The sequence below is a fragment of the Scophthalmus maximus genome, chromosome 6, assembly GCF_022379125.1.
Source record: "Scophthalmus maximus strain ysfricsl-2021 chromosome 6, ASM2237912v1, whole genome shotgun sequence".
NCBI classification, from domain to species: Eukaryota; Metazoa; Chordata; class Actinopteri; order Pleuronectiformes; family Scophthalmidae; genus Scophthalmus; species Scophthalmus maximus.
In genome coordinates, this window is record NC_061520.1 from 16608188 (window position 1) to 16633679 (window position 25492).

The 25492-nt window shown below is 43.1% G+C and overlaps 2 protein-coding genes across 3 annotated transcripts; one reads left to right on the top strand and one right to left on the bottom strand.

The window, feature by feature from the left end:
• The first annotated feature begins 1925 nt into the window (after positions 1-1925).
• On the top strand, positions 1926-5438 carry lhfpl5a (LHFPL tetraspan subfamily member 5a). The gene is made up of 3 exons (XM_035631798.2): positions 1926-2331; positions 4088-4324; positions 4881-5438. Exons 1-3 carry the CDS (start codon positions 1929-1931, stop codon positions 4889-4891), a joined length of 651 nt encoding a protein of 216 aa, XP_035487691.2. The 5' UTR covers positions 1926-1928; the 3' UTR covers positions 4892-5438.
• Positions 5439-5565: 127 nt separating this feature from the next.
• On the bottom strand, positions 5566-25163 carry srpk1b (SRSF protein kinase 1b). Of its 2 annotated transcripts, XM_035631797.2 has the most exons (16): positions 25031-25163; positions 24344-24398; positions 13728-13855; positions 13299-13407; positions 12880-12967; positions 12699-12786; positions 11391-11497; positions 11026-11191; positions 10407-10432; positions 10075-10303; positions 9536-9958; positions 9020-9114; positions 8765-8872; positions 7777-7846; positions 7477-7569; positions 5566-7088 (listed from the first exon to the last, which is right to left on the bottom strand). In XM_035631797.2, the coding sequence occupies exons 1-16, from the start codon at positions 25041-25043 to the stop codon at positions 6904-6906; spliced, it is 1983 nt and encodes a 660-aa protein (XP_035487690.2). In that variant the 5' UTR covers positions 25044-25163; the 3' UTR covers positions 5566-6903. The 2 variants fall into 2 exon arrangements, with proteins under 2 accessions (XP_035487690.2, XP_035487689.2); XM_035631796.2 differs by lacking the exons at positions 24344-24398; positions 25031-25163 and adding an exon at positions 22612-22740.
• Between the last annotated feature and the right edge of the window lie 329 nt (positions 25164-25492).

Consider the following 25492-nt stretch of genomic DNA (forward strand, 5'->3'; position numbering starts at 1 on the left):
ACACACACACACACACACACACAAACCACTGCAGATCTGTATATCAATCTTTTAAACGTACAAGTCCTATTGAAAGTAATACATATTAAGTGGAACTGAAGAGTGAACAAACGGATTCTAGGTCAATAATGTGACACAAGTAACCCATTATTGAGTCAGCCAAGTCTATTGTCTATGTAGGTATTGGTATATTATTATGTGAAAGCTAACAAAAGGCCAAATATGTCAGCATAATGTGTGTGAAAAATGCTTTTTCAAGTCAATAAACTGGGACAGTTCTGAGAAACACTGATGTGATGGAATGTAAACTATTAAATTACAGGTATCACAATTTATTTTCTGTCGTAGAGATGCATTGTAGAAATAACAACTCTCCTATGACTCTAACACAGCACCTTTGACCAGACTTTGTCTGACATGATCATTTAAGATTGTTTCAAAGAGATGACAAACGCTGTGGGATCGCTGCCGTCTGCAGAAGCTGAACTGCGTTGAATTTGTATGATGAGGCAGTTGAGTTCTATTAAGAGTTGGAAAAAATGGAGATGGATGCAGAACTTGAAGTGTGGTATATTGTACATTGTACATTGCTAATATTTTGAGCTTGTGAAATCATATTTACAAAATGACTTCACAGCCAGTAGTTGTAAATCACCTTATTTCTGTGTATGTAAAAAACAATTCATGTATCCGAATTGTTGATTTGTAAACAATTATTTTCTCATGAAGGTGTTTGTGTAATAAAGTTCTGCAACTGTAGTGAAAATGTATTGTGCTCACAGATATGATTTGCAGATGTGTAAAAAGAAAAATAGTTGAAGAAGTTTTTTTCGTTATGCCATAAAAAAAGTTTTCTTTCGCTAAAGTTTGTCAATGAAATGCCTGTACTTCCACTGAAATATATTTTTTCTTTGTTACCACATCTGAATGTTTCTCACACACTAGCAGTGCAGCTCTGTAGCCCCATCTAGTGTTTGACTGTAGAACATGCGACTAAGTTATTCTGACCACATCCATGTTCATCTCAAAGAATCTGTATCCACAGTTGCACGGATACGAATTCAGACTATTTATGGACAATTGCACTGGATATAGATATATATATATATATAGCTTATCACCCTCATTTATATATATATAAAAATGAGGGTGATAATGAATGATGACATCATGAAATACAGCATGGCAGACGTATTGGTCGTTGTAATTGTTACACCAGTTAATAATGGCTTCTTTACACTTCCCGTGTAACTGAGGGGGAACAACATCTACAACCTTTTATTCTGTGCACAAATGCATTCACAAGTATATAGTGACTATATGAGACTCCAGCACTACGACTGATTGACCCTGCACGTGGCTCAGTTTATTGAATGATAATGTGAAAAATAAATCAGAAACAACATAAAAGAAAGTGATGAAGTAACCTATGGCCTTAAAAAAGTGAGAGTGGAATAGACTCGTCGCCTGCCATCTGGAAGGACCAGCACTGCTGTTACTCTATTCTGTGGATCTTTTAACCATTAATCATTCATTGCGTCTCTTCTCCCCCTGGGCAGGAAACACTCTTGACAGCTGATACACAGGAGACAAAACCGTCCACTTACCAAACACACTGACTGGAGGAGAACTGGAGTGCTGCTGCGGTGGGACCCTCTTCTGTTGGGCCAGTTCAGGGTTTGTGGCGTCTTCCTCACAGGCGTGTTTTCAGCAGTGGGATCAGGCCTCATCATCATCATCATCATCATCAGTTCCATCACTTGGTTAAGAGGCTCTTTTTTTTTTTATATGCGTGGGCCTACTGTGCCTGCAGGTCTTTCTAAAGAGCAGAGTGAAGGTCGTCATCTGTACAGGAGGAAATAAAACAAACCCCATCACGTTTTGAATCAACCCAGGAGGTCACAGGTGGAGGAGGCCCTCTGCTCGCCATGCTGCCCGCCCAGGAGGCAGCCAAGATCTACCACACCAACTACGTGCGTAACGCCCGCGCCATGGGCGTGCTGTGGACCGTGTTCACCATCACCTTCGCCGTCATCACCGTGGTGGTGTTCATCCAGCCCTACTGGATCGGGGACAGCGTCAACACGCCGCAGGCCGGATACTTTGGCCTCTTCCACTACTGCATCGGGAACGCGCTCACCTCGGAGCTCACCTGCAAAGGGAGCGCGCTGGACTTCGGCTCCATCCCGTCCGGCGCCTTCAAGACGGCCATGTTCTTCATCGGCATCTCCATGCTGCTGGTGGTGGGCAGCATCGTGTGCCTGAGCCTCTTCTTCTTCTGCAACGCGGGGAGCGTGTACAAGATCTGCGCCTGGATGCAGCTGGCCTCCAGTGAGCGGCGGGGGTTCGGCGCACATAGGGCCTCAACTAACATAACCATAACCGTTTACATGATTCACATGAAGAGGAGAAAATAAGATCATTAATAGAGTTGCAACAGTTAACAGATTAGTGATCGATTACTAAATTAACCGCCAACTATTATAATAATCGATTAATCGGTTCAAATATAGTTTTTATGTGTTCTCTGATTTCAGCTTCTTAAGTGTGAATATTTTCTGATTTCTGTGCTCCTCTGTGACAGCTGACTAAATATCTTCTTGGGATTTGGGAAACACCATCAACATTTTTTCACGGTTTTATGACATTTTATGAACCAGGCAACTAATCGATTAATCGAGAAAATAATCGGCAGATTAATCAATTATGAAAATAATCGTTAGTTTGAGCCCTAATTATTAATAGCCTAAAATGTAATGAATCATAATATTATAAGGCCACCATATAAGCAGCACATCTAAGCTATTTTGATGTAGGCCTACAACATTGAATACATTTCAAAAATATTGGTATCAAAGACATACTAACATGTTTTACCCTCAAAAATTCAGTTTCTTGGTCCAAAATTATTCATGTATTAATCTATCATTAAAGCAAGTCTCACAGAGACCTGGCAGTTTAGAGAAGTAGACAGCAAAACTTTAAATGTGCAAATGGAAGTATACATCTTTTATGTCATGTCAAATGAGCAATACCACAGAGTACAAATATTGTACTGTGGGCAGTACTTGATCTATGAAAGACCGAGCATAAATTTAAGATGGTAATCATTACTGTGGAACATAGAGCATCACTTCAGCTGTGGCCTTCAGTACAGAGACAGAAGTGAAACATGATTCTGTTTTGGAAACATGATGCAGCTTGTGAACAGATGTAAGTGCAAGTGAGAGAACAGGTCCGTGAAGAAACACTTTCTCCTCCCACTCCTCATACCCTGCACACCTGCTGTACGTGTGTGTGTGTGTGTGTGTGTGTGTGTGTGTGTGTGTGTGTGTGTGTGTGGTATATCTGTTTTTTGGGAGGATAAAATTTGAGTTGTAGACCTTGAGGAGAAAACCTTCAAAAGGCTTTGTGAGGGTTAAGAATTAGGTTCAGATCAGGGTTAAAGTATATACGGCTTTCAGTTTATGTCTGATGTTATATGTCAGAGTGTGATTTAGAGCACAGGGGTTGAGGGTAAAGACATGTCTTTTTGAGTTTTTTGTAAATATGACCCTGTGTTGTCTTTGAAGTACAGACACTGATCAGAAGGGTTGTTGGGAGCGGTTCAGCTTCTGCATTAAACATGTTGTTACGTGGATCTATCCAGTATAGTAGGCGAGTCCGAATTGTTTCTGGTAGTGTCATTGTTACAGTGAAAGAATGTGAGAACTTTAAGTGGGTGTGTGAGGCTCAGAAAGTGAAAGTGTGTGTATGTGTGTGTGTTGTGTGCTTGCTAATGTTTCATCTTATCACCTGATAGATCGCATGGCTCTTCATTCAAGCACAGAACGACACAAGGCCAGCGCAGAGTCAATAATGGATGAACATGTTCATCTTCCTGGAACTGAGATGCTCCTCTCGTGTGTGTGTGTGTGTGTGTGTGTGTGTGTGAGTGAGTGAGTGAGTGAGTGAGTGAGAGAGAGAGAGAGATTTTCTGCAGGTTTCCTACATTAAGATCCTTGAAAGTTTGTGAATTTGACTCCATGGAAAACTGTGTCTGTTGATGGAAGTAGCTGATTTCCAACGGAGCCTCCCTCCCTCTCAGGTACATGCATGGTGATTGGCTGTATGATCTACCCTGACGGTTGGGATTCAGAGGAGGTGAAGCGCATGTGTGGCCAGCGGACAGACAAATACACCCTGGGCAACTGCACGGTGCGCTGGGCCTACATCCTGGCCATCATCAGCATCATGGACTCGCTCATCCTCTCCTTCCTGGCCTTCAGCCTGGGAAACAGGCAGGACAATCTGCTGCCCGAGGACTTCCAGGTGGAGGGGAAAGGTACTGGGGTGAAGGGAGGGGTGGAGAAACACTGGGGTGGGGGGGAGACAAAGGCTGGACGATTATATTTAGCTTCAGAGAAGAAGAAGAAGAGATATAGATTCAAATGAGGCAAAGATTCAAGAGCAAGGAAAAGATGGGACTCCAGGTGGAAGGTTCACGGGATTGGTGGTGACTTCTTTGACTTGAGTGAACGTTGAAAGAGGCGAAACACAGGCTGGGTGTGACTATTTTGACATATTAGATGGATTGGTGCCACATTTTGCGCCGATAGCTAACTTTTCCTAGTCAACGTCCTCAATTGACCTGATGATCCTTTAGCTTTACCCCAATGTTTTACTATACTTTTTCTACTTGAATATCAACAATTATCAGATGGATTCCCTCTAGCACACTGTCAAATGTTTTATCTGTTCAACACTAGACTCTTGGTCTCGTTTTATGTTATTTGCGCAGTTTATTATGAAAACCCCAGCTGGGCTACGGACGTAACTGATACAATATTATGTCGTCGTCTGAACTGATGATTTCATCTTAGCTTTTCTCTCAACCACAGATAATGCATAGACCCCGTGAGGAACACAGGGACCAGAGACGGACAGGAAGTGACGAGGAGTTCTGCTGACTCAAATTCAAATTTCAAAGGCTCCAGGAGGTTCATTGAAAGAGTCCCCACCTTTCCTCTGTTTATCATCAGACATGTACAACCACTGGCAGTCACTGCCGACCTCTCAGCTCCGACCTCAGCCTCACGGTTGCACAGTGCTATTTTGGGTAAAATAATGACACTGAATGTGTGAATATGTGAACTGTGCCCACAGGACCTTCAGTATAAATTATAGATACATGTTGCTTCTGACAAGAAACTGTATTCTCCAAAGTGCTGAGCTACAATACTAAGTCATTTGAAATGTTATTTCTGACCATTAATCTGAACTTGGCTTCGGGTTTTTTTTTAAGGCGAACAAATAGAACACTTTTTGATGGGACATTCATCCAAAACATATCCACAATAAATAAGTGAGATCATCATTATCCCTTAATCTCGTCTTCTCTCCAAAGCAATAACCTGATAAATCTGATGGTACTGATCATATCTCACTTCTGGATGTCAATGTAACACGAGTCCTTTGCATAATCGTGGAATCTCAATATTCTCGAGAAGTCTGATATAGTATGAAATCACTGACTGCTGCTCTCTTACACGACAGTGGTGATGCACGAGCCGAACGCAGTCCGGATGGATTTAGAATCTTTCTTTATTATTACCTACAGAAAAAAAAGACAAAATGAAGAGGGGAGACATTGGAAGAAGAGATTTTGTAGAAAAATAAGAAAAATGGTTTTCAAGCCTTATTACAGCATCAATATTTAGTACAATCGCATTTCCACTCCGACACCTACATGTGCAGTGGAAACACTTGAAGCCAATTTTTTTTTCCCATTCAGCCTGAAATCACCTGAACATTCTTCGAAACATTTCTAAAAAAGTGTAAAAATAAAATAATAATTGCTCAAATGTTACAGCTTCTGCCTTCAACCACCACTGCTTACGAGTCTCTTCCAGACATTGTGCAATGCTAATGCTGAAAATAGGGGGAGACAACAGGCCGACTCTTTGGTACACTGTACTGTACACACAGGATGTGAAGTCACATGTTAATATGGACACTGGTGTATGAAGCAATTCTTAACAGGAAAAACACGATAAAGGTGCGAAACCAGTTAATTGTCTTTTTTTCAACTTGTGCATTTAGAAAAAGGATCTGAAATTCTGTCCACATTATATTGTACAGGAAACTGGAAAGCTGAATCTGAAGAGAAAAGCTTTAACTAGAGAGAGTCTGAGACTACACACCGATTTTGGAGACTCCCCAGACTTGAGATGTATGAAACCTATACTTCCTAATGCTGTCTGAATACAAATGTACAAACATTTTTCAAGGACAAAGCTAAGTTAACGGTGCTAAGAAGGTTACTAGTCACTCTACATGCCCGTTTGCATTAAGCAGTTATTCATTCTTAGCACTTTGCACACAGTTGACATCCAAAAGCATAAAAGTTGGCACGGCTAAATGATGACTGGCAAACAGGGATGGGTCTGGTCGTGGTCAAACTGACAACAGCGTGAGGCGATTTTTGCTTCCGTTTTATAGAAAAGTGCAACTTTCTTTTCAATCCAACAAAATTAATTACCAATTGCTAAAAGTACAGAGAAGTATGTGCTGCAGCAAAAGAGCTGGAGTCAGAAGCCCCCCCAAAAATAAGGCCAACAAGTCCCCTGCAGCAAGCAAAAAAAAAAGAAAAAGAGAGCCAGAAATACAGGGAGAAGTCCTTGAGTTCCTTCTACAACCAGTGTGATCCATTACAGGACAAAAACTAAGCAGCAGTCTCTTTTAACTGTTAAGATGTTTTCAGATGTCGGGAGCCTCAGAGATCCTCGACAGGAGGACGCAGGCACGATGCAGCCGCAGGCTCTCGCAGACTTGAGTTTATTTACCGTGTTTTCAAACCCAGAAACTTTTAAACCGAACGCATCCCTTTTACAACGTGAGGGTGGCAGCGTGCGCAGGGGGCCTCTAGGATGCGAGCCATTGATGGGAGAGGCACTGGGCCGCTGTGGCCCTCCGCTCAGGCACCAGGTCCAGCATGGGCAGGAGGAAGCTGCTGAAGGTGTGGGCCTCCTCTTTCGACCACTCGTACTTTTCTACCAAGACGTCTATCAGACCCCACGGCTTCAGCCTGGTGATGTGACGCAGGTCACCTGGGAGGAAAATACTCTGAGTTTAATAATTATATTGGATGTCAAATTATAGTATGTGTAAAAGTGTTTTTGATCAGAAAAAATCCACCACATTCTCTCTGTGAACTTGAAATAGCTGCATTAACTTTAAATGGAAAGTTCTGCCCTTCAAAATGGAGCCGATGGTTAGATCCTGTTACCTCGAGACAACGAGTGCTAATTGAGCTCTACAAAAGGGCTAAAAACACCCTGTCAGAGATCTTTTATGTTATTATTTTAGTTCATAAAGAAACTGTGATGGGACAAATCAGATCAAATCAGGTCATGATCCCCGTCTATCTAATGAATGGGGAACACCGAAGCTGCAGCAGACAGCTGGAGGCAGGGGTGGGTGGGCAGGTGTATTTACCTTTCTTGGTGAAAAACTCCTTGGTATATTTTCCTGCCGAGATCAGCTTCCGAGGAACTTTACCGAGCAGCTCAATGATCAGGGCTATGTGATCTACAATGACGCAGAGAAGCACAGAACATGATGAAACACCAAGGTAAACATTTTTTGAATTAAAAGAAGTTATCACTGCATTAGTAGGAATAATTATTGTAATTAGATTTCACCGTCTATGTTTTCTGAAATTCACACTTTGTCATACGGGTGGGGGGGTTAACCCGTAGTTGAACCATGACTTCTCGGGGGGAAATTGATACTAACCTTCATCTCGGGAGTAGTCTTCTCCAGAGTGGGGTTCAAACAGATAATCACCAGTAGCAAGTTCAAAGGCCTAAGGAGAAAACACACACACACACACACACACACACACACACACACACACACACACACACACACACACACACACACACACACACACACACACACACACACACACACACACACACACACACACACACACACACACACACACACACACACACACACACACACACACACACTGTAAAGCTGCTTTCAGATATCCAGACATGTTCCTGAACTACTCCGGAGGTGCTGTATGTGACAACGCAAGCTCAGAGTTATCGGAGCCTCGTGGCCCACCCACACACCACAGAATGTTCCAGAGATGTTCGTATTGGTGTGAACGCATCTGAATCTACTGCTGCGGTCGTCATGTGTGAATGGCAAACTGACACTCAAACAAATAGATCGATGAGTTTAAATAAATACAATACAAAAATCCTTTGCTTATTTTGTTTTTCTTTGCTGTGTGTTTTGTTCATCTTGTCTATACATTAATTCTGAATTACAGCAACTTCTATTCTTTACTGACAATGGCTTCTCTTTTCTCTACAGTAGTTGTGTGGGACTCGATGTAGAACATCTTTTAAAGAAAGTCTTTCCACTCCCTGATGCACTATGAGTTTTTAATAAACAGGAAGATTCCTGTGTAAGCAGATGCCATCTTGACATGTTCTGGGAGAATTCAAAAAGTCCCTTGTGGAGTTTTTGACCAATAATGATGATGTAGAAAAAATGTTGTCATGGATTAGTTTCACAGATTGTCATCGCAGACATGTCTGTAATGCATAAAGGACACATACAATGATGTCTGATGCCAACTTAACATAATAGAGCTGTATTTGATTATGATACAACTCCACTGGGCACCTTAAAGAGTTTAGCTATTCCTTTTCATCAATTCTTCATATTTCTACAGGTGTCTTGAGTGAGTGTGTGTCTGTTTTACCATGCAGGCTGTGCTCCAGATGTCAGCTGGTGTGCTGTAGCCGCCTCCTATCAGCACCTCAAGAGAACGATACTGCCTCGTCTGGATGTCGTCTGTGAAATGTTTGTGCTGTGAAAAGAGCAGAGAAATGTTCACAAAGTGCCGTATTTTAATTATCAAGTCAGATTTATTGTAAATGGAAACGTCCCAGATGGACAAACCTTTCCCAAAAAGGGCATTTGACTGAAATGTAAAAATTTCTAACTCTTTACTCACCACCCAGCAGGCATTACCGAGGTCGGCAATCTTAACCTGCAGCTTGTCAGCATTGACGGGCTCCAGGGGGTTTACCAACATGCTGCCTGATGCTCCTGTCGATGGGAGGAAAGGGGATGGAGCCAGGGACAGAGGAGAATGAAGAAGAAGAAAAGATGTGGGAAGAATTAATAAATAAAAATAACAAAAATTAGACAGAATGGAAGAAGCTGGCAAATTTCATCCAACTGCACTGGAACGGCCTGACAAATGAAAAAGAAATCTCCCATCATCCCGGGAAACACGACCCCTCAGTTTTGCATTTTTTGGGTTGATGAATACGGGGCCTCCCTCACGAACCTGGTTAATAGACGGTGATATTATTGTGCTGGGATGAACCTTTGTTTGTATACAGCCTCCTCAACTCCGGCTCTCACTGCACACATGCTCACAGAGCCACTCCGGTCGAAGCAAACCATCACAAACTGAATCTACATAGAGAAACATGGGGGGAAATGTGTTTCTTTTTTAACTAACCATCATGGCTGTTATCGTCGTCTTCTTCCTCCCCTCTTTTGGTCTCCCCCTGAGTGTCCATATCCTCCTCCCTCTTCTCCACTTTATCTCCCTCCTTTAGCTCGACCGCGACGGAGTCGGGGCTGACGGAGGGCGGGAGCTGCTGCTGGTCCGTGTCCGTGTCCCCAGGTGAATTGTTACTGGTCTGATGCCCCTCGTTGTTACTTAGCGCGTCTTGAGTTTCTGTGTCGTTTGCTCCTTGGTTCGCGTTCTGCTGGTCCTCCTGCTCGGTCCCGTGAACCTGGCTCTCGGGGCTGGCCTCGCTCTCTGACGCGGAGGCGCGGCCGTTGAGGTTCACGTCCATCCTGTTCTCCTCCTCGCCCAAATCCTGTTTTCGTTCATTTCCCTCTGGCATCTGCAGGGGCGGCTGGTTGGAAGTCGTGTCTGCGGCAAAAAAAAAATCGACTCAGTCTAACTCATGCTACAGAATATCAGACATTTTATAAAAACATTTTAACAAAAAAAAAAGGCTGAATCGGGAATCGGATGTTGTCGTTCACCTGTGTCAGCATTGTTAGCGATGTCTTGCAGCGTGGCAGATATGGACAGGGTGGCCGAGGAAGTGGTGTCCTCTGTGGTTTCCGTTGTGGTCTCGTCGTCGTCTTCTTCTTCACATCCTTCAGGCGGAACTCCTCCCTCCATCTCCTGGATCCTTTTCTCCAGCATTTCTGCCTGCTTCTTTTGCTTCTTCTTCATCTTCTTCTTTTTGTTCTTTGACATTTTGGCCATCTGGGGAAAAATAGGACGAGGGGAGTTTGTACTATGACTTGATTCATAGTGTATTTTGCACAAAGCCTCGCATTAGAAAGTTTGGTTTAAAATCCTAACTTACTGGTTTGGGTGGCGGGGCTGTGCTCACTGCAGGCAACAGGAGAAACAAGAGGATTACATTAGTGAACGGCATATGTGAAATATCTGTCGCCTCTCTATAATTAGTATTCTGTTCATGTGGCTGAGTTGATTCACACCAAGCTAGTCTAATAGACTGTGTCTGCAGCAGCGCCCCACTCAGCGGGAGTCACACACCCCTCTGAGCAAGCTGGTAATTTCCATAAGCAATCGAGTTGTGACTCATACTGACACAAAGCTGAGTGCTCCTCTTATGAGAAACATGTTCATGCTTGAAAGTCACAACCCTCAATTTTCTATGTCTGGGTAAAAACAAAAACCATCTTACTCCTAATTTATGGCCAGTTTGTCTCTTAAAAAACTGTTGTTTTATTTAGTCCAATTAGATTAGAATTTGTTAAATCATTAGAGCCATTTAAATAATTTAGTTAAATCAAATCCACACTTACTCTGAACCACTGAATAAGTAACACATCAATCAAACACCAGAAGGCACTGGAACCTGCTGAGATTTCTAAACAGCAACCTCTCGGCCGTCAGCAACATGCTGATCAAACCACGAAGTTGCTTAGCAGGGAGCTGATGAAAAGAAATGTGGCGACCTGCAGAGCCCGAGGGAGGTGCAGCACCAGTCTTCTGCCACTGCGTAGCCTCAGCAGCCATTTTCTTGATGTAGGGCTCGTTGACGGTCAGCAGAATGTTCTCTGGTTTGATGTCTGTGTGGATGATCTTGCACTTGGTGTGGAGGTAGTCTAAACCCTGCAGAACCTGCGATACAGAAGAGAGACATCATCACATAGCTGCTGTCTTTAAAAAAAAACAGGTAACATTGTCTCCCATAGGCCCACAATAATCCGATTTGGGTCAGTGTTTCATTTCAACTGACAGTGCATCCAAAACAAAATATGAAAAGTGATTATAAGATACATTTTAAAAGACCACTTGCTTTTGTGAAGCGGTGCCGTACCTGACGTATGATGCTTTTAACACAGGGCAGCGGCAGGCCTTGATAATTTGATTTGATGATCCACTTCAGCAGGTGATACCCCAGCACCTCAAATACCATGCACACATCTCAGGACACACATGGTCAAGGACTAATAAAACTATAAAAACCTACCTAAAGCAGACATAATCCTGTAAACACATAAACATGCAGATAATTTCAAGTTTGTGGGACAGCAGATTTTTGTAGTTGGGACAAATTATTTTCTTGCCCAGCAGCCAAGCCTGGCGAATAAGACTGGCTGATAAAAATTAAGAATTGACCTCATTGAGCTTTTATGCGCACACATCATTGCTCAAACCTTTTCCAAGTACATACTTTGACTCCCGCGACCTTTACAATGCATCCTAAGTCAGCCTGTCAACATGCTTTTCACATACACATCACAACAGTTCACTTCTCAGCATGCAGCCTGATCACAGCTGTAGACTGGTTGGTGTGGGAGAGAGGGATGGAACAAAGTGTCACTGCATCAGAGACTGCGACACTTAAAGATGTCCAAAGCACACAGCCGGCCCAACGACACGTGAACATCTGTGAACCACGAACAGCAGAGAATTTAAACTGCCACATGACTGGCACTCAAATTGTATCGTGTTAATACTGTTTGATTTCAATCTCAATAATTCTGCTCATATTTGGAAAATGATGCTGACAAATGTGGCTTTTCATGCACAATAACAACAATAAAATGTCCAACACTAAAAGTAGCTATTTGGCTCTAATGGGATGAGTGTAATTAAAGCATCCAAGCCAATCAAACTGAGACAGCAACAGTAGGGAAGAGAAAATGAAAGGACGCCAAGCAATTAAGCTGCGGTTTTCTCCCTTTACAGAATGGCAGCACCGCAGCAGCTGGCACAGTCAGAAAAAAAATACAAATATATTTTCTGGTTCAGTTTATATACGAGACAATGCAACCTGACCAAACGTAGGCATTTTGACGGTATTATAACCTTGGGCATAAATACTGCGGTTTCACGGTATCACAAATCATATTGTAAAATCTCCGGAGTAGCCGCTGTTGGAATATTCCTGCTAGACGTCCGGACCGTACTGTAGTCGGGAAGCGCCGTCTCGCTCCGACTCACTGAGACGTCTTCTTTAAACTTAAGATGCTGCGCTGTATCCATCCTTCAGACAGTCTGATTAGCTGTGCGACAAATGTTGTGCGCATCAAAAGATATGTAGTGGGGAATTTCTGTATTTTAGAAACAGACAAACTGTTGAAAGTTGTAAACAGGAAGTTTCTTTGTCAACAGAGGATACGAGTGCCATTCGTGCCAGAAATTTTGAAGTCGTCAAGAAGCTGTACCACTTTCTCTCGGCTGGGGTCACCGGGATCCGTGTTTCTCACCTGCGCACACAGTAGCAGGAGTTATAGGCAACTGAATAACTGGAGTAAGAGTTGGAGTGAAAACATTCATGTCACGACGACTGTGTGCCTCACCGATTTGAGCAGCTTGATCTCATCAAGAGCGGTTTCTGTGTAATGCTCGGCACTTTTTACAACCTTCATGGCCACGAAGCGCTTTGCCCTGAAATACAAAATCAGCCGTTTCATTCACCACGACACATTCACTTGCTGAAATATTGACCCTGTCAAATATTGACCCTGTCAGTACATACAAAACGTCTAATAAACTCCAAATATATTAAATACAAAAAAAAAATCACATCAGGTCTCTGCTAGAAACTATATTCTCAGTGTGTCTTCATGGCTTCTGTTAGAGATGCAAATGCGATTTTAGAGTATTACAGTATTATGAAAACACAGCAGCAGCTGTGGCTTGGTGAAATCCACTGACATCTTCAGATCTGTACATGACCACCGCAGGGTCGAATAGTGAAGGTGAGGAGGCAACTTACTGGATGTCCCAGGCCAGCCACACCGTGGAGAAGTGGCCCCAGCCCAGCTTACGGATCACATGATACCTCCCATTGAACAGATCTCCAATTTTCACGTGGTGATATCCACCTATCCAAAGACAGACAGACAGACAGACAGTGTGTATGCATGAAGATGATTTCCGAAAAAAAACCTTGTTTGAATAGATATAGGCCGAGTGTTTGTGTGAATTAAGATGAAGCTGGACTTAATTAGGAATTGAATGAAAAACCATTACCAGACACATTATGGGCATAGATGTTTTGCAAAAAGACAATATTAAATATGACGCTTAACCCAAATTCATCTTTGTATCGTCACTAAAATAAACTGATAAAAATAAACAATATAGTGTATGTCAATGCCCTGATGTTTTATCAAGATTGTCTGATATCTGCAAAGGTCCTTACCCCTGCAGTAGTCATTGGGGTCCTCCTGCTCGTCGTCATCAGAGCCCAGGATCTCCTCGTCCTGCTCTGGGAGGGGCGAGTTCGCCTGACCCGACTGAGAGCCGCCTCCACGACCATGAGGCTCTGGTCTGATGAGCGGGGGACAGACAGAGAGAGACAGGGGTGGTGAGGGAGGGAATAAATTGAAATGACAGAGCGGAGCTTAAGGAAGATAAGGAAGAAGAAAGAAATGTACTGACACCGAGACTAGCATTTAAAATGTGGTTTCTCTTATGGCTCATTTCCACGGGCAAGACAGTTTTATCAAAGAGCTAACTGTGCTCTGATCCAGAGAGACTCATGAGGGATGATATTAGATAACGGATTCACATTGAAGATCAATTAGCATCTGTCACTGAAAAAAGACTAAAACTGCAAAAACTTTTAATCGATTTAAAATACCAAACTATCACACAGTCTTAAATAAAGTGACCTAGTAGATATTATAATTTAGTGATAACATGATTAACACTGAAGTCAAATTGGCAGCTTTGAGACCTTTTTCTCTGCCATTTGGTGATTGTAAAAACAGAATTGGTGTCATGATGCAAGCATGGCTGGAACAAAATTCTCTGACTTATTCGTGGGGAAACACAGACATTATGCACTGCAGCTGTACAGGCTAATAACGGTCATCGGTCACTGGTGAAGGACATAAAAACACAGGAGTGCTAAAGTGGATCAGAGCAGCCAAGTGGCCTGGTTAGAGGAGCTGCTGCAGAGTGAGATAGTCGCAACCTCCTCTCCAAACTCAAAATCCATATAAATGAATACTCTCTCTCTCTCTCTCTCTCTCTCTCTCTCTCTCTCTCTCCATTACAGCACATTTCTGCGGTGAAAATCTGGACTCAGCTCATACAGCAAAGCTGAGTAGGAGTCTGACTATAACGGACATTAAAGTTACACAATAGGAAGGAAGAGACGAGGGACTCGTTTTTTCTCCAAACCCTCCAACTGAACCAGGAGCATCACGACAGAACCACACTGTATTAATAACATTACCCGGTCTGCCTACTACCACCTACGAAACATCAATCGCCTCTGCCGCTCCCTTACCCCCCACACTGCTGCCATCCTTGTCCACAATCTCGTCTGGATTACTGTAACTCTCTCCTCTTCTGCCTCCCTCACAAATCCCTCCATAAACGTCAACTGGTCCAGAATTGAGCTGCCCGCATCATAACTCGAACACCCTCCATCCACCACATCACTCCTGTCCTCCAACAGCTCCACTGGCCCCCGGTCCAGTTCCGTATCCAATTCAAAGTACTCCTGTTTACATTTAAGGCGATCCACAACCTCGCCCCCACCATATCTGTCTGATCTTCTCCAGGGCCCCATTCCCACCCGCTCCCTCAGATCCTCTTCCTTCATACACCTGTCTGTCCCCTGCGCCCGTCTCCCCACCGTGGGGAGCAGAGCATTCAGCCACTCTGCTCCCCATCTCTGGAATTCATTACCACCCCAACTTAGAAACATCGATTCGTTACCCCATTTCAAATTGCAACTCAAAACACATCTGTTTAAAACTACCTATTCCACTTGATGTCAATTGCTCTGCCTCTTTCTGTTGTTTTTATTGTTGTTGTGTTCTTTATTTTTTCGCCGCTTTTAATGTCTTATGTATCCCTGTACGTTGTCCTTGAGTGCCGAGAAAGGCGCCTTTAAATAAAATTTATTATTATTAAAACAGAGACACTCTTTCAACATGTTCACCATTAAACATTGATTGTATTGTTGAATAACTCCACAGTGCTTAAATGAACACGTTGTGTTGAGCGAATCCGAACATGGTGGAGTGAATTATTAAAAAGCTCCTGGCTCATTGGAGGTTAACAAGAGACCAGGTTTGTTTCCATGAAAACACCGTCACCACACACAGGATTAATGGTGGAAAACTCAAACCAGTGACACGAGCCGCGCTGCAGCCACTGAAGGTGCTGCTCGTGACTACAACCTCCACGTGGTGCTGTCCGTGGTGCTGAAATAGGAGATGGTCACTGTCACGTCTCCAAACAGCTCCACACCACACAGTGATGAACACACATCAACAAAGAAATATTATGTCGACCAGATTTAATTAGTATAGAACTCTTACACGTCTAATTGACCATCAAGTCCTTTACAGTACAAGTCAAACATCATTCAAACACATGCCAGCATACCCGTCAGGGGTCATTTATGGTTCTTTGGCATGCAGACCAGCAGTACCAGGGATCAAACCACCAGACTTCGGGTTAGTGGACGACCCTCTCCATCTCTGAGGCCACAGCTAACGAAAATCATTAATGTCCCCTGTATACCAAACAGTCGATCATACAGTCGAAGAGCTCACGCACGCACTTAATGTAATAAAGAAAAGATGCATCAGCTGCTTAAAAAGTAAAATCCAATGTAGTTCTTTGTGTTGTGTTATTTTTCATATCTGGAAGCAGAGGGAAAAAGTTCAAGATTTTCACAACTGACTGGCTAGAGAGGGCATGCTAACATTAGTCAACTTGCTGTTACTGATATGGATTTGAAATGCACTGATGCCAGTACAGTATTCTGCGTTGGTACCAGTACCTGAAAAATGTATCCGGCTTTGCTGAAAACAAAAATCTTTGTAAGTTGTTTTTTTTATTCGGCCAAATTGGCCAATATTCGCTTACATGAACATTAAAGTGGTACAAAAACTAACTCAAGCCGATATAGAATACAAAATCAGGAAGATTTTTAAAAAGAAGCTAAGAATCCAAGCCAGCATTCCTGTTCAAACAGACAGCATTAATATCTAATCGCCTTAATTCTTTACGAACCAAAGCTCATGAGTTCTCAAAAAGCGTTACTGTACAACGGCAGACGGATGATCATGGTTCACTGTGGAGTTAGGTAAGGTAACAGCCAACCGCTTCCAGCAAGGAATCCTGTTCTCCGCATGCGGTGCAGACAGATGTTTCCCTCACCGGCAACTCTTTTACCTTACGCCACGTCCCGCCTCAGATAAACACACAGTGGTCTTGCATACACAGTCATTTTCAAAGCGCAGCAGTGCTGTGTGACGATGCTTCAGCTTGAACAGAAAACACTGGTGATGGTGTTGAGAAGGATTTGGAACTAATTGAAGCGGTTCACATATTATCTCCTGAGCTATAAGAGGACCCAGGCAGCTGACTTGTCCTTGTTGTTTACGTGGAAATAGCAGAGCGTCTATAATTATAATTTGACGCGAAGGCAAATTGACATTGATTATTTGAGGTTGACGGCACTTGTGATCTGCTAGCAAACAGCATTAGTCATTAGGAGAAGCATCCCAAGCTAATCAGTCCATTGGCTTAAGACTGTGCAGAAAGACCACTCCGGTTGCATCTCAGCAAAACCATGCTCACATAGCGGTGTCATTTTTAGCCCCATGCAGATCTCAGCTGTTTGTTACTGTTCCTTGGGGGGGACAAAGCAATTACAATGTTGACATGAAGACAGACGTGCAGAGATTAATCCGTACATTAGGTCCTTTTCTTCTAGAAAGAGGTCTGACTGATACGGGACCTTTGATGAAGACACCTATATCAACAATTTGATAGAAAAACCCTGTGACTTCTGTTTGAATATCTGCCAACATGTGAGTCAATACCAACAGATAACATGTCTGGTTTGTGTGTAGGAGGCATCCACCTGGGAGAAAAGACCGAGAGAAAAAGATTTGGATTACTCATTCTGTGATCATCACCCATCTGCAGAGAAGATTTTCTCTCAAGTCTTTGATGGAAGAAAAATGTGTCACGGGAGTGGGAAATTCTCACTATTTTTCATTCTGCTCCTCTCATCCCTCATGTGCTTCAATAGTTGAATGACAATCTTCCATTTCCCCTTTCAACACACTTAAGCTTTAGTGTATCAATAATCGCAATTAAAATTAGAATTCATCCGAATTTTGGAAATATTTAGTGATGATGAGAACAAAATAAATTTAAGCAAATAAAAAGTGACAGAATCTCTTCATGGCATATATGAAGAGACATATATGGTCATAGATAGGGCAAAGACATTCTTGTTCTTGAATAAAACCAGACCAAAATGCTCAAAGCTCACAGACTCAATGTTCGTGGTTCTTGACGATTAAGAATAAAATGCAGAGTTTCAACTAAAAGTTAATACCAGAATTAAGTTGAAAAAACTGACACATGCACGTTTGATCCCAGGAGAAGGACTCGATCTGAATATTGTTGCCAAAATGAACGCTGTGTTCACGGCACGGGGAGCAGGAAATGAGATGGAGAGATCGAGTGATGGAGGGTAGATGGGCAAGTGTGTTCATGGAAGGAATACGAGACTTAAATATTTAGCAAATGTGCAGTACATGAAAACCAACGAGAGCGTTTCCAAATTTAATGTGAAACGCAGCAGATGATTGTGCCATTCACGATAGTACATGTGAAGTTTTTCCTCCCACTCACTCCAGTACACCAAGACAAATCAATGCCCTCTGATCGCCAGAGAAGAACATGGACAACAATCTGGATACTTCTGCAACACTCGAGTCACCTGGACATATATCAAAATAACCTGCAAATGTCCGTGGCTGTCGTGCCTACTCACTCACACTCACACACACACACGCAAACGCAAACGCAAACGCACGCGCACGCGCACACGCACACGCACACGCACACACACACATAGCTCTTACCTGCAAGACGCACGGATGCCCATGGGATGTGATGCAGAGAAGAGGATAGAGGAGGAGAGTGCGCAGGTATTGAAAGACCCTCACATTCCCTCCACAACGATTAAAAATAAACAGATAGATGGGTTAGAGGGAGAGGGACGGAGAGTGAAAAGAGTGGAGGAGAGAGCGATCACAGTTGATTTATCTCTGAAATGCAGAGATTATAGAGGAAGGTGGCGGCAAACAGAATGAGAAGAGGGAAGAGAAGAGGAGGGAGAAAAAGGGGGGTATGGGGGCGTTCACTGAGGAAAACAAGGGAGAAGATGAAGAAGAGGAAGTCTCTGCTGTAGGCAGAGTCCTGAAGCTCAGGGCACCGCTGCACTCTCACTTTTTCTCTCTCTCTCTCCCTCCCTCTCTGACCGAGAACTCTCCTTGGCTGTCGTCAGCCTCTGGCCCTGCCCCCTTCACTAACAGCTGGGACCTGATTGGGCGATGCAGCCCAGCACTGCATTGCAGGTGAGGGACGACATCAGCCCCCCCCCCTCCTCCTCCTTGTCGTCTGACCAAAACAACACCATTCACTCTTTCCCCTCATCATCTGTTCATCATCATCATCATCATCATCATCATCATCATCATCACCACCACCACCACCACCACCATGTCATACGCCTGCCACTCTGTTACATTCCCCCCATAGGTGAATGTAATTATTTTAGTTTCAGTGTCCGCTGTGCTTTGCTCTGGATTGCTTTTGTTTCTACTTAGGGTTGCATGGTTAGTTATGTTGGCCTTTGAAGTTCTGTTGCTTACTTTGTTCCTGCAATAAATGTGAGACTAAACTATAAATGCCTCCTCGTATTTCTCATTTATAATTACCCCTCCTTCCCCTATACCAGCTTGGGGTCGTAACACCAACAATGTTTCACTCGTCATCTTTACCCCCCACTGCTACTGAGACGTTTTTTTGTGCGCTCATTATATTCATTATGCAATTCACAATGTCATTCCCTGCTCAGAACTATCAAATTAATACTTAATGAGGTCAAACATGAATCAAAAAACTACTGAAACTCTGAAAAACAAGACTCCAGTTGTTTTTTACCCAGAATGTGCCAGATGTGTTTTGTATATAATTCAAAATCCCTGACTGACAAATGAAGCACATTAGAGAAGCTTCAGGGTCCAAACCCGACCGCAACCCGAGGCCTGAGCCAAAATGTTTGACTGCCCTCTGCCACTGAATCACCCTGATGTCAGTCATGGCTTCATTGTATGTTGTTTACTATACGAGAAGATTAATTTTTTACCAGAAATGCATGATTTGGCCTTTAAACATCCAGAAAGACTTTGTGGTTTGACTGCATGTGACTTTCATCGCTGGCAGTGATCTGATTTTACCCTGGTTTTTTTGTTTTTTTTAGTAATCTAATCCAGTTTGACTGATCACATTCCTTAGACTCTGATTACACAGAGCTTGAGAAAAAGTCAGAGTATTTAAATGAATATCAATATTATGTCTGTGTGGTCCTGATGTCCATTCATCCAACATTTTACCCGACAATAAGGTAAAGCAAATTAGATTAAATGAATGCAACGCAGTCAATCCTCATCAGATTTAATTGTGGCCTGTTCTGAATACCCTCAGCTTTGTAGATACACCACACATGTGCACCAAATGATCCGCGGTGCAGGTGCAGACGATATTTTCAAATGTCATTGAAAAAAACACGTTAATGATGGCTAATTTCCATTTAGCTACATGAGTTTCAGGGTCCTGGTGTTGAACATGTCTGCTCCTTGTCAAGGCTTCCTTAAAAACTTGACTACAACAGAACCATTGTTCATGTTATTTGTAAAAATCTGTGCTTTTCCGGACTTTTAGGTCAAAATGTCTGCGGTGAAAAAGGTCTAAAAAGGGCTTTGTATTTATGAAATATAAATTAGTGGCATTTTATTTGATTAATTACCAAAACCACACTGGAAAAACTGTGACCATACATTCACTTTTATCTCAATTGATTTTTATCTTAATTGATTTTACGGATTTGAGCTGCACCACCAAGAGCACGTCTTTTGTTGTTGTGTAATCTGAAACAGTGTTTTATGTAATTTACTGATGTGGAGATGACAAGGAACTGTATGCACCAATACTATGCAACAACAACGGTTATCGGTATTTCAATATACCATTTCTAATCATTTGGTCCAAAAGAAAAGCAAAACCCCAAGAATAATTAAAAGACGGCATAAAAACAAGGAGGGCGACGAGCAAACTGATCTGCGACATGTTTGTTGGTTAACAAGATACAACATGTAAGAGACAGTAGGTTATATTTTAGACAACAGACCTTTTTCACAGCAGCCATTTTTAAACTGCAACTGAGGCACAGCTGTTATGAATAACTTGAATATAAACTGAATTCGATTTCACCGGACCAGTTTTGAGGCCGAGCTATAGAGTGCATGCTGGCTCAATGTGATGACTGGGATATTAAACAAAACTGATCCACCATTACCTTACCTGAGCTTTTTCTGCTGTGACAAAATCAAAATAACTGTGATGTTTTTTTATTCTTTTAAAAGATAACAACACACAATTCAAATAGGGAAATTAAAATATTTGAACTGTTTTTAGAGATTCACAAGATAATTCCTGATCGGATGACCAAGACAGGACAAGACAATCTGAATGTTTGTGTTTATATGTGCCACACAAAATAATAAAAAATAACTCAAATGCCAAACCTAAGCTTTTCCACAACTCTGAGCCTTTTTCATTAGCTGATGCTTTAACTGTCTTGTGCACAGAGAGCCTCACTAATGGCCAGTCTGAGTGAGGCTCGGGCCACGTTTCCCTACAGGCCAGAGTGCTTGTGCCACCACCACTTAACGTCTCGATCACTCCTGCACACAGTCCACATAACAGGGTGCGTCAGTGTCTCCTGGTTTCTCCTGGCCGTGTTGTTTCCACACATGTAGTCTTATCAGACGTCTTTAGGAAAATAAACAAACGAAAAATGGAGAGCTCTTGGAGATGGAGTGTGGCCAAAGTTAACATACTCCGTCCCCTCATTCCAGATAAAAATCAAAGTAAAACGCCTGGGCAGCAGAATGAAATAACAGCACTAGGTAGCTGTACTAAGGGTGCAATGCACACAAAGTGTAAACCAGTGTGCTGCAGGGCTTTCCTCTTCTAATACTCCTGCTGAAATCATGTGCCCCAATGTATGTGTTGCTGATTATCTATTTACACATTAGATATGGCCATTAACATGTTTACTTAATAATGTTCTCTATCATTGAGCTGTGATATATAGGTTTACAGTTTCCCGTTTCATGTTTACACCAAAATTTGAAGATGGCAGGCCTCCCAGCAGAGAGTGAATGACTTATTATACTATAGAGAATATAGAGAAAGACACATTTAGAGAGAGGACACTACAGCTCTGTATGCTACAGCACAAGTGAAGCCACTGCAGGCTTTTCTTAGTTCAAAACATCAAATCGTTCTGCACAAAAGCTGAAACCTCAACATGTCCACGGCCTGAAGCGACCTGCCTCCTCTTCGCAGTCAACACACACACAAACACATTTATATAATTCTGACACCGATGATAGAGCAATAGAAGGACACAGAGCCGTAGTGGGCTGCAGATGATAAAATATTTGATGGGTTACGTAATGGACTGCAGCTATGGCTATGAGAGAAATGGGAGAGATTAACGGAAAATACAAAAGATAGTAGCGGTACTGGAAAATACTCAGCAACACTGGCCATTGCTGTACAGTCCTCTGAGTGCACATTTAGTCTTAAAATTACATCTGAGGCTCAGAAAGTTACAGAAACAAGTGGTTTCATGTTTAAAGTGATGCAAAAAAAGAAGTGAAAAAAATGGGATGAGCGATGAGCTATTTCAAATGCTGCCAGCAAAAACTCACCAGGGACATCATCAGTCCCATTCTCGCTCGCTCGCTCGCAGGCAGGCAAAGCAAATGGCACATGCAAGTAGTGAGGTACTAAGTCATCAGCATCTGCATCTTCATGAAAAATGGATCAGCCCATCGTTACGCTCTGTGTAAACTGGCCGACTCCCATCATCACACATTCAACAAGCAGTACAGACGAGAGCACATTACATCTCTTTCCCTTAGTCTTTCGGCCTTTCTCAAACGCACACTTGCTGCACTACTCACTTGCATGTGAGACCGCTGGCGAGCTTCACCACAGCAATGTTGATGGAGAAGATCCAGTCCAGGAGCCACATGACCCAGAGCACATTAACTAAGTCACCAGAGGCTGAGTGGCACCGTGAAGCGAGTCTACGACTGCTGTGGCCTGTGGCACCACGTCTGCTCTCCTCTGCTGCGGCTCTTCAAACTGAACAGTGGCTCCTGCACGCTCTCAGCGTAGCAGCCACAACGGAGTGACTGACACAAGAGGGTGGGAGGGAAAGAGTGTGACGGCTGGAAGGGCGTGTGTGTGTGTGTGTGTGTGTGTGTGTGTGTGTGTGTGTGTGTGTGTGTGTGTGTGTGTGTGTGTGTGTGAGAGAGAGAGAGAAAGAGAGAGAGAGAGAGAGAGAGAGAGAGAGAGAGAGAGAGAGAGAGAGAGAGAGAGAGAGAGAGAGAGAGAGAGAGAGAGAGAGAGAGAGAGCGCAAGAGAGAGTTGAGGAGTTGAGTTATGCTTGGAAGCTCGCCACTCACTTGATGGCTACCGACAGAAATGATGCATGATCAACTGGAAGGTGCTGCACTGCACCAGCGTCACCGGTGTTAAACATGAACAATTATAAACTGGGGAGTTAGTTATTGTCGTTTGGCCTGATGATCGGCAGGTCAGCGGTCAGGGCAGCGGCACTGACACAACTCACAGAGGCAACTGCCTGTGACTCATGAGTTTTTTTTGTCTTCTGTATCAAAGTAATCCAGTGGGAACTGTCTGTACATACATGTGTACACATCAAAAAGGGAACCAATAGCTTGGTCAGCATCATTTAAATTGAACCCATTTGCCAAAAATATGATCAAAAAATGTAACAAATTGACTATATCACAAGTTGCAGCCGACAGCATAACTCAATGAATCCATAGCAGCGGCTTATGCGTACCTTTATATGAACTGTAAATACATTATATCATCTCAGAATCACAATCAGATCATTGATCACGGGGGAAATTGGGTATCTACATATGTAATTTGCATGATTATCTACCACACAGAAGTAAGACTGTAGTACAGGCTAGTGTATAACGTGGTAATAGTCATTACTGGTCAGGAAAAATGAGAAAATATCAATGTATATGACTCATCAACATTGGCATATCCTATATTGTATCAACATCATTCCGTTTGCTCTTCTATCATTAAAGTAGGACCTGGGTAGTGAGACTCGTTGCATCATATTCAAATTGCCACGAACGACTGTAGGCACATGGATTTATTGTTGCCCCATTTAATTTGCATGCAACAGGAATTCCCCCAAAAACCACGGTGTATGGACTTTAGTAAGAATGAATTATGATCTTTATATGCCGGGTTAATGAGTCGTAAAACAAGTTCCTGGTTGTCCTGTTGCAGATCAGTGTATTTTAACTTAGTCAAGCCAGGAAAGATAACTGGAGCAGCTAAAGTAGGTTTCCATTATTGATGGTTCAGAACACACTCATTCCCAAACAGGCTGTGGGTAATACACAGATTTTCATCACTTAAACTAAACCGTCTAAGAGTCGCACGATCGCCGCGATGCAGTTTTAACAACAGTTGTACGACGTTACGCGGGACAACCCAACATCGCATCATTTCATTTGAATCCACGCGAGCCAATACATCCGTACAGATAATCTCATAATCCTAATAATCCTGCTGCTGTGTGTCTCTGGACCAGGGAGAGAGGGAGAGAGAGAAATGGTAAAGTGATTTTCTTCTTACTTTTTGCCAGGCTTCCTGGGCTTTGTCCTCTTCTTCCTCGCCTGCATCGCGAGCACTGAAATGCAGAAGCGGGGACAGTCAGGTGTAACACGGAGCAAGTCTCCAACACGGCGGCGCGTCGTCGTCCGTCACATGATTTTAGACACCGAGAAGGCGGTCAGCCTCCGGGCTGCAGGTGTTACAAACCGAGCAAACGCAGCTCGCATTAGCATCTCCCGGCGGCTAACGTTAGCAGGTAACTTAGCTGCAGCGAGTAGCCCAGTGAACCGGCCTAAATAAGAGGCATTTTTAAGTTAGCAGCCTCGGCGACTTGATGTTTTTCACTGTTAACATATATCAAGTAGTGGCCGTGTGCCGCGCAGAGCCCCGACACGCGTGTCAGTAGTTTCAGACCCTCTGTGACTCACTTTGGACTCGTCTGTGTCGACATGTTGGCGCATACTTGTCCACGACTGGATGCTAGTGTGACGGCTAGCGGCGCGCTAGCATACTGTTACCACCCACATACACACGGAGCGGAGCGCATGGTCCACGTTTACTTTTTATCATCGTTCCCCTGGGTGGTTATGACAATTTTTCGTTGCGATCGTCGTGGCAATACATTGGCGAGACAAGTGGCCGAAAGAAACGCGTGTGTGTTGAAACAGCCGGTGTAAAAGAGCCTTTTGGTTTAGTTAGCAACGTTACCTTTTCTTTCCATGCTGGTTACCAGTCAAGGGATGAGCCGCGTTTACGGACTGTCGGAAACATGGCAACTCTAAAAATGCGCGACATTGGACCAGCCAACGGAGAGGTGTGGGCTGGGTTGCAGGGGGCGGAGTGTATAGAACACTGTTTAAAAAAAGAAAATTGAAAAAAAAAAGTTGCCTGCGTTTGTGATGTTTAAGTGTCTTTGGCTGATTAATTGAAGCTTTTACCTAATAATATTGTACGTTTTCTGAAGGTGCAGGACATCAATACCCTGAGACATTCACGTCCTAGAAGGGGGTGTGGGAATTGTCAAAGCCAGACTAACCAGTTAGGGAACGCCAGAATACCAGCTCGTCTGTGTACCTGCGGTTTTCATTTCAGGTTAAGTGGGTGAAATCCAAAAGACAAGATCAGTGTTTTGTGGTACAAGCGAGCTGTAATTAAAGTTGGACTCTAATC

What these genes read in the sequence shown, in the direction of transcription:
- lhfpl5a (XM_035631798.2), top strand. Translation starts at nt 1,929, where the DNA reads ATGCTGCCCGCCCAGGAGGCAGCCAAGATCTACCACACCAACTACGTG. An exon ending in CTGGATGCAGCTGGCCTCCA is followed by an intron (nt 2,332 to 4,087) that starts GTGAGCGGCGGG and finishes CCTCCCTCTCAG; the next exon opens with GTACATGCATGGTGATTGGC.
- srpk1b (XM_035631796.2), bottom strand. Translation starts at nt 22,682, where the DNA reads ATGTGGCTCCTGGACTGGATCTTCTCCATCAACATTGCTGTGGTGAAG. An exon ending in CAGCCCCGCCACCCAAACCA is followed by an intron (nt 10,304 to 10,406) that starts GTAAGTTAGGAT and finishes ATTTTTCCCCAG; the next exon opens with ATGGCCAAAATGTCAAAGAA. An exon ending in TCTGGAGCACAGCCTGCATG is followed by an intron (nt 7,847 to 8,764) that starts GTAAAACAGACA and finishes TTTTCTCCTTAG; the next exon opens with GCCTTTGAACTTGCTACTGG.